We start from the raw sequence: 13,010 nt of genomic DNA, 5'->3' as shown, positions 1-13,010 counted from the left end.
TTGCTGCGTTCCCATCTTAGCTGCAAAACAATTCTTATTGCAACCAGACACACGCGGTTCTGCCAGGAATCTTTTCAAAACACGTATCAGATCGTTCCATATTCCTTACAATTATACCTACCCAGCCACTGACACATTTAAATACTATATCGGGTTCCAATTGGAGCGACGTTCCTTTCCACCGACTTGAGGTTCCTTTAGCGGGTCCGTGCGTAGCGATCCCTGCTCCACAAGCTTGCCAGGAGCGAAAACAAGACAATGAACCACACTATTGAGCCCTAACATTCGTCTTTCATTCACTTAATTCATTAAAGAAAATACAGAGGACAATAAAAATAGACATTCAGTAACATTTGAGGGTATTTAATTAAGTCAATCACTTTTCAAACCAGCTGTTTTACACAATTTAATAGATTAGAAACATCCATCCATCCATTTTCTTTGCCGCTTATCCTCACAAGGGTCGCGGGCAGTGCTGGAGCCTATCCCGGACAGGGTACACCCTGTACCGGTCGCCAGGCAATCGCAGGGCACGTGGAGACCAACAGCCGCACTCAAATTCGCACCTGGGGCAATTTGGAGTGTCCGATTAATGTTGCGTGTTTTTGGGATGTGGGAGGAAACGGATACAAGCGGCCGAAATGAGTTTCCTCCGCAGGGTGTCCGGGCTCTCCCTGAGAGATAGGGTGAGAAGCTCGGTCATTTGGGAGGGGCTCAGTGTCGAGCCGCTGCTCCTCCGCGTTGAGAGGAGCCAGATGAGGTGGCTGGGGAATCTGATTCGAACGCCTCCCGGACGCCTCCCTGGTGAGGTGCTCCGGGCACGTCCCACCTAAAAGAGACCCCAAGGATGACCCAGGACACGCCCGAGAGACTATGTCTCTCGGCTGGCTCGGGAACGCCTCGGGATCCCTCCGGAAGAACTGGAAGAAGTGGCTGGGGAAAGGGAAATCTGGGTATCCCTGCTGAAGCTACTTCCCTCGCGACCCAACCCGTAAATCCGGGATATAATGGATGGATGGATGGATGGATGGATGAGAGGAAACCGGAGTGCCCGGGAAAAACCCACGCAGGCAATAGGAGAACACGCAAACTCCACGCAGGCGGGGCAGGAATTGAACCCGGGACCTCAGAACTGTAAGGCCAACGGTTTACCAGCTGATCCACCGTGCATTACCTGAACAGAATATTGTGCTCTGTGACTTTAAGCACCGAAACAACCAGATGAAAGCGTAGACTCTTCTCTCACCACAATTAGTTTTTCCTAATTTTCATCTTTCGTCTGTAATTAGCCGTAGAACACAAGTTTTGACCAAAAAAGCGGAGAAAGCGGCTATTTATGAAAAAGTACTTTGACGCTGATATTTCTTTAGCTTTTGTGACGCCTCAAGCTGTAAAACGACTAAAGCATGACCGTGTTAGGGCTTTTGATGGCAACATAATTGCTTATTTATCCATAAAAAGTAAGTTTCTTTCGGCTTGTCCCTTTCGGGGTCGCCACAGCGTGACATCTCACAGGAACGCTCATATTTGTTTGGCAATATGCAATTAAGAAATGTGCGGCGAGCGAAACTAAAAGTTATCAGAGGCGGTTTTACATTCCCTTTGTCATTCGCTCCTTGAACTGCGTCTCACGGTCATGATACCGATTTTCTACTACCCACAGTGAATCAGACAACGTACACAATACATACTGTACTGTACTCCGTTCAAGTGGGAGGTGCCAGAGTGTATCCGACTTCCACCATATTGACTTCCCTCACTTTCACCACCTAATCTTTCTCTTCTATTCAAAAGCTGTGCTGATCTCAAATCCTTTGCGATGCAACACTGAAACAGTCCCAATTGGAACACACAAAATAAAGAGCGAAGGAAAACACACGAGAACCCTTCCGGAGGCAACGGATTTGATTCCAATTTCCGTTGGATTCTTTTGACGTCCGGACCGCATTTTTGCTCAAGGGCGCTCGGTCCATGGACATGTGACTGCGGTCGTGAAATTCAAGAGCCGTCTTTTCCCCCAGCTGGGATACGCAGATGCACAATTTGTCGGCGCGATCCCCTTCCACGCTTGACCGTGTTTTTCCATCCTCTCAGGAACGGGACCGTGGCCAGGTTTGTAGCCACAGACGGAGGAATCACAAGAGTCTTCCCGAGAAGGTAACCCGGCTCGCAGTCGACGTTGTCCGTCTCTGGCGCGGACAATCTGGGCCGCGAGCTTCGGACTATTATCTGGCCGTGCAAAATATGTGCCGTGAAAATCGAAAGGCGCTGTGATATTTTTAGTCGGGGCTCTTTGGCTACTCCAGCGTGGAGGATGAGGCCCGTCCAGGACATGGATCACGCAGCAGTCACGTGCATCTTATTTTTTCCTGTATTTCCTCATCTTTGCTACCCATGAGTGCGCTACAGTTTACATAAGCGAACTTAATATTAGAGATGCTTATAGTTCTCATATTTGTCGCTTGGTTCGTAACAAAATAGATACTGCGATGCATTGTTTTGACACCTCTCGTTACATACAGTGAAGAAAATAAGTATTTGAACACTCTGCTATATCGCAAGTTCTCCCACTTAGAAATCAGGGAGGGGTCTGAAATTTTGATGGTCGGTGCATGTCCACTGTGAGAGAGAATCTAAAAAGAAAAATCCAGAAATCACAAAGTATGATATTTTTTTAACAATTTATTTGTGTGATACAGCTGCAAATAAGTATTTGAACACCTGAGAAAACCAATGTTAATATTTGGTGCAGTAGCCTTTGTTTGCAATTACCGAGGTCAAAACGCTTCCTGTAGCTGTTCACCAGGTTTGCACACACTGCAAGAGGGATTTTGGCCCACTCCTCCGCGCAGATCCTCTCTAGATGAGACGGTTGCTGAGAAACTCGGAGGTTCACCTCCCTCCAAAGATTTTCTATTGGCTTTAGGTCTGGAGACCTTGTTATGCTTCTTACGGAGCCACTCCTTGGTTTTCCTGGCTGTGTGCTTCGGGTCATTGTCATGTTGAAAGACCCAGCCACGACCCATCCTCAATACTCTTGACCGAAGAAAAGAGGTTGTTCCCGAAAATGTCACAATACAACGGCCGCGGTCATGTCACACAAATAAATCGTAATAAACCTGGTGAACAACTACGGGAAAGGTTTGACCTCTGCAATTGCAAACAAAGGCTACTGTACAAAAAATTAACATTGGTTTTCTCAGGTGTTCAAATACTTATTTGCAGCTGTATCACAAAAACATCCTCCATTGTGATTTCTGGATGATCTCTCTCACAGTGGACATGCACCTACCATGAAAATTTCAGGCGCCTCCATGATTTCTAAGTGGGAGAACTTGCAATATAGCAGTGTGTTCAAATACTTGTCTTCTTCACTGTGTACTCACGTCAAGCATAGATAGTCTTATTTGATATTCTTAAAAGATTTAGATTTATAGATTGGAAGAATAATACTGACAGTGAGTATCCATACTATTCCAAAATAGTGTCATTGATTATCAAATAGTCAGGGCGGATTGAAACAATAAAATATAATTTGCATATGTATTGAATATCGAACATCGCTCATATTGTTCTAAGATTTTTTTTTTTCTTGTGTCAGGATAAGTTTCCTTCTTTTTGCCTTCTCTTTGACATCAATTGGTACCATTTTGGATTAAAAAAAAAAAACAAAACAGAAAGAAAAACTCTCAATGTGTAAAAAAAAAAAATCATTTTGATAATCCTAATTGACGTTAAAAAGAAAATCTTGGATTTTCTGTCACACAGTGAGATAAAATAGCATATGTATCATTTTACATAATGCATGTAAACATTCGGTTTCAGCGGAATGCGAGTCAACATTCTGTTTGGTTTGTTTCTTGGGTCGGCGTGGCCCACTGCTCGTTTAAACATAAAAACAAAACACTACAAATCTTTATTTCCTCTCCATGTTTAGTGCAATAATTCAAAGTTGTTGTTTTTTTTTTTTTGCATGTGAAAATCTAGTCGATAAAAGTTTACACACCCCTCTTCAAATGGCAGCTTTTTCCTGATAAAAATGAAAACACGATCAATTATTTCACACAAACATCCCAAAATTATTCAACACACACCCGCCACCATTTAAATCTCCTAAATATATTTCAGATGTCCTCGTAGGCTTTGTGCTGACACTAGTTGCTATTTGGAACTGCTCGCAATTCCTTCCACCTTGTCTCAGGTCCCAGTTCCCACTGAAGAAAAACTGGTAGCAGTCAGTCTTGTTCCAAAAACTTCTGGGTTCTCCTCTCAAGCCAAAACAAAAGTCATTAAAAGCCTACTAGAACATCTGCACTTCATTTGGGTTCATCAGAGACACTCTAAATGGTTGCAGGTGCTTGCTGATCCCCATTTAATATCAGCTTGAGTGTGAATGATTAATTGCAAACACTCCCTGATCCCAGTTACCAGAGGGTGTGTACAATTGTGCAAGCACATTGTATTTTTAATTAAGCACTCCAAAAGGTCTTCATTTACAGTTGAGTTGTACAGATTTGAGCCAAATTAATGGTTGAAAAAGTGTTGAACTGATTCCTCACATGTTGATTTGTTGATCTATTTCACTGTCAATGAAATATAATGTATGCCGAGTATTTTTTTTTTTTAAACAGTGAATGAATTCAACACATCTTTGACATTGTGTCACTGCTTTAGTGAATTTATGATGTGCAGGTAAATTTAAAAAGAATAAAATAGATCAGGGTTGTTGTGGTTCTGGTTTCCCTCAGAGGGCCGTTACGACTGAAATCATTGTATTTACATAATTTATGAACTAGTTTTGGGATCAGAACTATTCATATTTGGTAACACAAAAATGCTTGTAATATCTCTAGTTTACCATTTATGATACACGACAATTTGAAATTTTGGTCCCGATTTTTACAAGAATCATGAAAACTGACACTGTAGATTTGGCTTCGCGGGCCACATAAAATCATGTGGCGGGCCAGATCTGGGCCCCGGGCCTTGAGTTTGACACCTGTGAAATAGATGATAAGGCCAGCAGAAGATGCTCAAAATATATATTTTAAAAAGCTTTTAAATGGGTCAATTTGACTCCCAACTTAATGGGAGAATGATCTCCAAGTTATATGTTACATGACATGAGTATTGTACTCTTTTTTTTCTTTTTTAGTGCCAGCGAGGAGTGGATAGAAAACCCCGAGACGTACGAGTCCAGTTTTTACAAAAGAGCCCTGGACAACGACGTGTATATTTTCACGGCTCCGTTGTTTACCAGTAAGAACCTCGTGTGTGTGTGTGTGTGTGTATGCAATTTGGTGATGGAGCTTCTTTTCAGCGTGGTCTGGCACGGGTCCCTTGGCGCCTTTTGGAAGTCATCCCGTCGCGTCCTGGCTCCGATCACGTTCGCACGTCAGTGACATCATGCCTTTTTATCCTCGGCTCTTTCCCCCGCTTACAGTGCGTCTGTCGACACTGATCCTCGGCATCACTCTTGGACCGCGCGCCGTCTCCTCTCGCTTATCTCCAGTAATCTCCCCGGCGGACGTCAGGGGAGGCAAGCACTGCGCGTAATGCAGTCCGGGTAACACGGCACTGGATTAACGCGTGGCGCTCGCGAGCTCCACTGGGCTCACCGTGAATTACAAGCGTTTGGAAGCCTTCCCTGCCGCGGATAACAATTATTCCCATTTTTAGCGCGCTTCTGAAATGCTCGCTCACGAGGGCTTTTCCGACCAAATGTTGCCGTGATTACATTCAACGTTCACCCCCCCCCCCCCCCATGTGTCCTTCGCACAGTTGCGGCAGAAGGCAGGGAGAGCGTGTCCGAGTCTGGTATCCTCGTCAGCAAAGCCGTGGAGCTCACCGTCAATGAAGTCACGCTTAAGCCGGCAGGTCAGTTGCGCTTAATCCCGCATCGATCGGCGCTCGCGACAAAGACATGACAAAAAAAAAACCCAAGACTGCAAACTCGAGGGGAAGCTCATCAGTCCTCAAGCAGAATGTTGATAATGCAGCACCTTCCCATAAGAGTTTACATACTGACAAAAGAACATTCATTTCAAGACAGGCGTCCAATGAGTTTAAAGGTCAAGTGTCATCCCTATAAACATTCTAAAATAGATATTGAAATGAAAAATACATATAACATTAATATGAGCGGAGAGCGCATCATCCATGCGGTGGTCACCATATTGCCTTCGTCTCCTGTCTGTGACATCATCCCGGACAGTCGCCTTTGAAAACATGCTGTGGCCCCGACTGTGGGACACGCCCCTTCAGACACCAAAGCTCTTTTCGAACAAGAAAACATCTCACAATCGAGTGGAGTGTCCGGGGCAATATTACCTTATTGTTTCAAGGCATATTTAGATGATATGCGGATCACGGGCAAACCACCTCCCCGCTCGATCCACCTCCGCGCGGCGGTGATAAAAACAAGCGCGCCCGCGAGCGCCTTCGACGCCGCGGCCAAACCACCTCCCGGTCGGATCCAATTCCGCAGCGGAGATGAGCCACCGCGGCCCAGTGCAGCAACGAGCCACCGGCTCGGCCTTGTCGACGATGCCTGTGGCGATTCACAAGGACAGTGGAAGCTGTCCTTCAGCAGCTGCTGCACGGAACCTTCTGATGCGCACATCGACACATTTATCACCCCTGATTTACGGATTAAGCTCACCCTCCCCCCCCCAACTATTGTTAAAAATCATCCATTTCATGACACTTGACCTTTAATATTCACACTTTTTACCTCTCCAAACCTTAACGGCCTTGTATAGGTGGTGTAGTATTTTTGTCAAAATCAATGTACCTTAATTTCCAGACTATAACCCGCGAATTTTGTCACACCCTTTCAACCCTGCGGCTTATAAAATAATGCGGCTAATTTATGGATATTTTTCTAACGGCCGCCAGGGGCACTCGAACAGAAAAGCTAAGAGTGAGATAGGTGGAATACATGTGTCGAGGAAGACGCAAGTTTAATGTAACTTCGCGCTTTGTGCATGAATAAAATGAGCATAAACAGAGCCTTAAAAGATGCAAGAAGAAGTTAAGATGACGCAGGTTTCAAGTTAAAAGCAATCGAGCTGGCCGATCAAGAAGGAAACGGAGCTGCCGCACGTAAATTTGGCATAAATGAATCGATGGTGACACGCTGAAAACGGCAGCGGGAAGAACTGGAGCAATGTAAAAAGATGAAAAAAGCTTTCAGAGGTCATAAAAGCAGGTGGCCTGAACCATGTCGCTGCTGTGTTACTGCCGCGTCCCAGGCACCGTTTGGAAAGAAAAGCTAAGGTATATTATGAAAACTCTTTCTGTGTACCGTCTTTCTTTGTAAATATCTCCCGTTTCAATGTGGGCACATGTGGCTTATAGGCAGGTGCGGCTTATGTAGAAAATGTACTGGGTGAGGCTTATAATCAGGTGCGGTTTATAGTCCAGAAATTACAGTAATTAGTCCTTTTTTTTTTTTTTTACACAAAATCGTAGCTTCTAAAAATACAGCACGATCAACACCAGCATTTAAAATGAGCTTTCCGTTCGTCATTTAATGTTTTTGTAATGTTTTTGCTCCTGGTCTGGTTTGTAGTTGTGGGAGTGAAACTCAATGTCACGTTCTGGATGAACAGCTTCATAAACGCCACACTTAAAGAGAACGTAAGTGATTTTTTTTACATGGCCCTGTAAATGCACTAGTGTTCATTTTCACACATTCAGCCGTTACACTTGTTTCTCCGTTTTAGTGCAAAGATGAGATCTGTGGCTGTTTGAGGAATGACAAGGTACGGCGATGCATTTAAAAGAAATGACAACACATTGCCGTGGCTGGAATTTGAAGTATTTTGCCTCTTTGCAGCACGTCGACTGTGTGATCCTGGATGACGGTGGATTTCTGCTCATGTCCAACCAGGATGATTACATTAGCTTGGTAGGTTATTATTAAATAAACGTGCATGTAAATATACCTTTTATAGAAATTACTAGCACTTCTTCGAATAATAATACCATATCCAATAAAAAAGACACATTGGAGTGGTCAAATTGAACGCAGCTGATATCGAGTCAGACGCTATCAATCATCTATCTGAATTTAGTGTTAATTCCGAGTTTTGGATGAAACAGTGATTTTACTCCATTGTATCCAGATGTGTCATCCACATCAATTTTAGCTGGACAGTATATATATATAAATCCCACGTTAAATCTACAGGGATGAGAATTTTCCTCGGATTCGCGGAATTCCAAGTTTTTTTTCAGCTGAAAATGTCATTGTTGTGAAACGTGTAGATTCGTTGCAAATTTTTTTTTTTTTTTTGGGGGGGTGGGGGGTTTACGGCTTGACGCGGGGCGAGGCTGCGTTCAAGACCGGCCGCCAGCAAGTATCGGCAACGCTCGGCGTGAAATTAGTCACAGCTGTGATCGCGGAAAACGGCATTGCTATCTGTTTGCATTAAATTTGGTGTTTATAATAACGGCAGCATTCCGATTTCTGGCAGCATTTTGTCAGTATTTCATTGGTATTTTCACTCTGATGTTAACATTTATTAGAGCAGTGATTCCTAAACAGTACGTGCCGTGAAAAGTTATCCAATTTTATGTAATTCCTAAAAAAGAAACATTCATTTCCAAGAAATAATGTATCGTTATTTATCTATTTATGGCAGTGAGGCACAATGACAAAAAAAATCCTCTTCTATTAGATGGCAGGAAGTACATACAGTAATTAGTCGATCCATTTTTGGTGGCATTTACTTTTGCTGGTGTGCCGTGGGATTTTTCAAGTATAAAATATGTGCCTGGGCTCTATAAAAGTTGGAAATCACCGTCTTAGAGAAGCATTCTGTTTACTACGACATCGATATAACTTATAGACATGCGTACACATATGTTATCGAGCGGTCTGCACGTTTGTTTTCCAGTATGGCGAAAGTCTTGGAGCCAATAGATGACGATCGCACTCCCCTTTAACTTCCCCCCCAAGGCAGACATTTTCAGTGTTTTTTCCAAATTGGTCACTCTCATCCCAGAATCTAGGAGAATAAGCTCATCTTTAGCAGTCATCTTGGCAGTAGTATGAGAGAATATCACAGGATGACACATCCAGCCACATTGTCGGTAAAAGGTGAAATCAGAAACTTTGTATCTCGCGGGACCGCATCAATCTCCTACCAAGGTCAGGCAGAGGACCCGCGGCTAAGTTACAAAGACGGCCGGCTGGTTGGCTCGCTCGCGCTGAGCTCCTTTCAAAGTTCCCGTAGGAAGGGGGTTCATCCGTGCCCCTGCTAAACTCCAACATCAGACGCTGGAGGATGATCAAAGTTCAGGTTCTGTCAGTCGGGGATGCTTTATTGAAGCGAGTCCCTCGCGGATGCGAGTGCCTCGCACCGAGATACCGAATACAGTCCGCAGTCGCTCCCTGCGGTCCAATGGCGGTACACGTGCTGGTCTGACAAATGTTTCTTGTCAGTCACGACAAGACATACCGCATGTTCCTGCTCTTAAAGGAGACGTTATGCTTTCCCAAGTGTCTCAATAAAATGCCCTCGTCAAAATACTCCAAAGATCAAGAAGTCTGTCGGCGGCGCGGAAACCGTGCACACCACCGTCACTGTGATTTCTTATTTTATCAGCTGGACCATAGCGTGGGATTTTGTGGCATTTCATTCACTTTACGTGTGGCTGCAATTGCAGTTCTTGACCACATATGCTGCAAATGTTCTCCTGTTACAACTCCAATGCTGATTTTTCAGGACTGGCTCTATTAATTCAAAGATATTTTTTGTTGTGAAATGTCTGGCACTAGACGAGAGCGCTTTAAATTTCTCTCATCGGGGTCTTTGTTGGTTATCAATGTTGTTTTCATAATGAGAACAAAGAAACAAAGGCCCGTTGTTTGGAAATATCAGTGATGTGCTTTGTCTGGGCATCGAAAAAGAAACGGAACATTCATTTGCTCATCAGGCCACTCTCGGTTTTTGTCAACGTCGTAACCTTTAAGTACGCGATTTCAGCAAGAAAAATTGTTTAGCTGCAGCCATGGAAGGAACATAAAACTGTTGCATAACATCTGACATTGTAGAACTGAGCAGAGAGGCAAAGGACACGGCAACGGCGTACTCCGTCACATGCGCCAGAGATGCGTTGACAGCTGCCCGCTGAAAAGGATTTTCTGCGTATGACTGAACGCTCCGTGCAAATCGGCCACGGAAGCAGATGCCAGTTTGCGGCGTACTGATGCCAAGCCAAAGTTCAGCTCCTTAAAAAGTTTCCCGAACTCAATTTTCCCTTTCCGTGTGTCCAGATAGGTCAGTTCTTCGGCGAGGTGGATCCCGTGCTGATGATCAACCTGGTCAACACGTCTCTGTACTCCTTCAACAAGACCTACGACTACCAGTCTGTCTGCGACCCGGAGAAAGACAGCAAGGCTGCGGCGGGGCCTCGCTCTGTGTTTGTGGTCGGTTGCTCATTTGTCTTGCTCGACCGCTCGGGACTATTCTTAAAGGGTTCTAACTTCCCTGTCTGACTTTCTTCTGCAGCCAACCGTAGCCGACTTGCTCAGTGTTGGCTGGTGGGCCTCCACTGCTGCCTGGTGAGTGCATTTGTGCTATCGATTCTGGACCAATCGAAGGACTGTGTAAATGACTTTCATGGCAAAAATGTGTTTCTTGGGTGTAAAAGTGGCAGGTCAGTGCTACAAAATTAGTACCGCCATGGAAAATGCAAATGTACCCATTAAAATAGCATTTCCCAATGTTTGAATTGAATCAGATTTTTATTGTCTCATCAATTTATAGAGCAAAATCCACTTACCGCAAGTGAAATCCTGTCCTGAAGGTCCAGACAGAGTTTTTCTATGGGTGCCAAACTAGAACAACCGAATATTTTTTCTTGTGTAGGTCTATACTCCAGCAGCTCCTCTATGGCCTCATTTTCCCTAATCTCCTGGAGGCAGGTGAGCAACAAAAGCATTTACAATGTCTCGGGTTTTTCTCACAGCGCCCTTTTCCACGACCTGCTTGACACAGATTGACTTGCTATTGATGCGTATCAATTGGAAAAAATCACACATTTACGACAAATTACATTTTACGATTGCCAAGTAGATGCAGTAAAGAAAATGAGTATTTGATCACCCTGCTATGTGCACCTCCGATGAAAATTTCAGGCGCCTCCGTGATTTCTAAGTGGGAGAACTTGCAATATAGCAGGGTGTTCAAATACTTATTTTCTTCACTGTACGAAATAGGTGATGTAAAAGCACAAGATTTTGTCACTGAGGCACTATTGTCTAAAAATGACAGAAAAATAAAGGTCTACCTTGTTGTCTCCTTACCATGGCCACCGTTCAAATGCCAATCAGTACACAATAATGCGCGTCATAGAACCGAGACGAAAAGCAGCCGGCATACGTTTGGAACTAACGCCTCCTTTTGCAAACCTCACTCAGCGGAGTCAGCCGACGAGGACATCCCCGACGCCATGTTCAAGGAAAGCTGCATCACGGAGCAGACGCAGTACTTCTTTGACAACGACGAAAGATCCTACTCGGGGGTTCTCGACTGCGGAAATTGTTCCCGGTACGTCTGTTAATTCCCGCGCACATCAGTTCTTCACGACTCCCGGCAAACTATCATCTTTCTAATCTAAGTGTGAATGTAGCGCGTATGACACTATAAAGCTCAGATCTTTTCCCAGCACATCCTTCTGTTTAATGATCCGTAGGGATAGGTTAGGAATAGCGTTGCCATCCTGAGGGGCCTCTTTGGGTTTTTTTTTTTTACTTCAGGCGGCTTCTCTTACGAGTTCCAATCAGACACGTTTGACCTTGATCCGTCACTGACAGGAACTGCAGGGGGGAAGCGCAAATGTTCCTTTATCTGTTTGGCTACCCCCCCCCCCTGCCAGTCTCTGGCTTTGCTTCAAATTCGCCAATCTTCACGGGCTGCTGCACATTTACTTTGCTCTAACCTTCTTTTGTGTCAATTTGGGGGGTTAAATATGGCTGTAATTACCCGGTGTTATGGGTCCCGCGTGTCTGGTTCCCGATGTTAACGGCCGAGCTCGAACAATGGCTCGCGGTGGCTATAAAAAGCCAAATAAGAGATCAGCTTAGAGAGGCCACGTGCACACCTGCATAGGGTCCAGCCAGTGGATATCAAATGGGACTGCTTATATTATTACACAGCAACTCATAAAGTCAATCACTGTAATTATACTACAACTACTAATACATATTTGCACAACTTGGGGGGGGGGGGGGGCTTAGCTAGAATGTTGGGAACGTAAGGTACTGCAACACAAAGTAAATCCCGTTTAAATGATGACAACATGGGATGGATGGGTGGATGGATGGATGGGTGGATGGATGGATGGATGGATGGGTGGATAAGGCATGGATGAAGAGATGGATAAGCTAGACAGGTAGAGAGGTGAGTCAACAGGTGATTAGATAAAAGGATGGATGAAAACGTTAGGAGGCCGTGTTGATGAAAGGTTAGGTAATTGATGGATGGGTTGGCGGATGGATCAATTGCTCGGTAGATTCGAAGGAAGAACAATAGATGACTTGATGGCTGGGAAATGGCAGGAAGTGAAATGCATGAGTTTGTAGATAGATAGATAGATAGACACGCGGAGAACAAATGAATGGGTAGGTAGATGGATGGATAGAAAAGATATGGAAGGATTACCTTGATACAATTTTGACCTGTGTCCAAAATTTCAAAAAAACGGAATTGGAACTGAAAACCGAACTGAAGGTCACACAATTTCGACAAACCCAACGCGAGGGTCCACAGTCGTCCACTTTTTTTTGTTTGTTTTTTTTTTTTTGACTCGCCGATTCCTTTCCGAACTCCACATTGCGTCACCCCGGCGTGCTCTTCAGGATGTATCGAGCCGAGAAGTTGCCCAACACCAACCTGGTGTTCCTCATCACCGACGCCAAGGCCACGTGTTTGTCATGCGACCCCCGACCCCTGCGACAGGCCGAGCAACCCTGTATCCTTTCGCCCGAGTCATAAATA

The 13,010-nt window shown here is 44.6% G+C and overlaps 1 protein-coding gene across 2 annotated transcripts in view; it reads left to right on the top strand.

The window, feature by feature from the left end:
• Positions 1–13,010, top strand: part of LOC133502180 (voltage-dependent calcium channel subunit alpha-2/delta-1) — a 113,481-nt gene that overhangs the window by 89,542 nt on the left and 10,929 nt on the right. For both annotated transcript variants that reach the window (XM_061822671.1, XM_061822672.1), the window contains 11 exons: positions 2,095–2,157; positions 5,156–5,259; positions 5,782–5,877; positions 7,574–7,641; positions 7,728–7,766; positions 7,841–7,912; positions 10,286–10,438; positions 10,521–10,573; positions 10,881–10,936; positions 11,432–11,561; positions 12,872–12,984. In XM_061822671.1, the coding sequence (XP_061678655.1) occupies positions 2,095–2,157; positions 5,156–5,259; positions 5,782–5,877; positions 7,574–7,641; positions 7,728–7,766; positions 7,841–7,912; positions 10,286–10,438; positions 10,521–10,573; positions 10,881–10,936; positions 11,432–11,561; positions 12,872–12,984 (947 nt within the window). The remainder of the gene's footprint in view (positions 1–2,094; positions 2,158–5,155; positions 5,260–5,781; positions 5,878–7,573; positions 7,642–7,727; positions 7,767–7,840; positions 7,913–10,285; positions 10,439–10,520; positions 10,574–10,880; positions 10,937–11,431; positions 11,562–12,871; positions 12,985–13,010) is intronic.

Source organism: Syngnathoides biaculeatus, chromosome 6, assembly GCF_019802595.1.
Source record: "Syngnathoides biaculeatus isolate LvHL_M chromosome 6, ASM1980259v1, whole genome shotgun sequence".
Lineage (NCBI taxonomy): Eukaryota > Metazoa > Chordata > Actinopteri > Syngnathiformes > Syngnathidae > Syngnathoides > Syngnathoides biaculeatus.
This window is presented reverse-complemented; position numbering and strand designations above follow the sequence as displayed.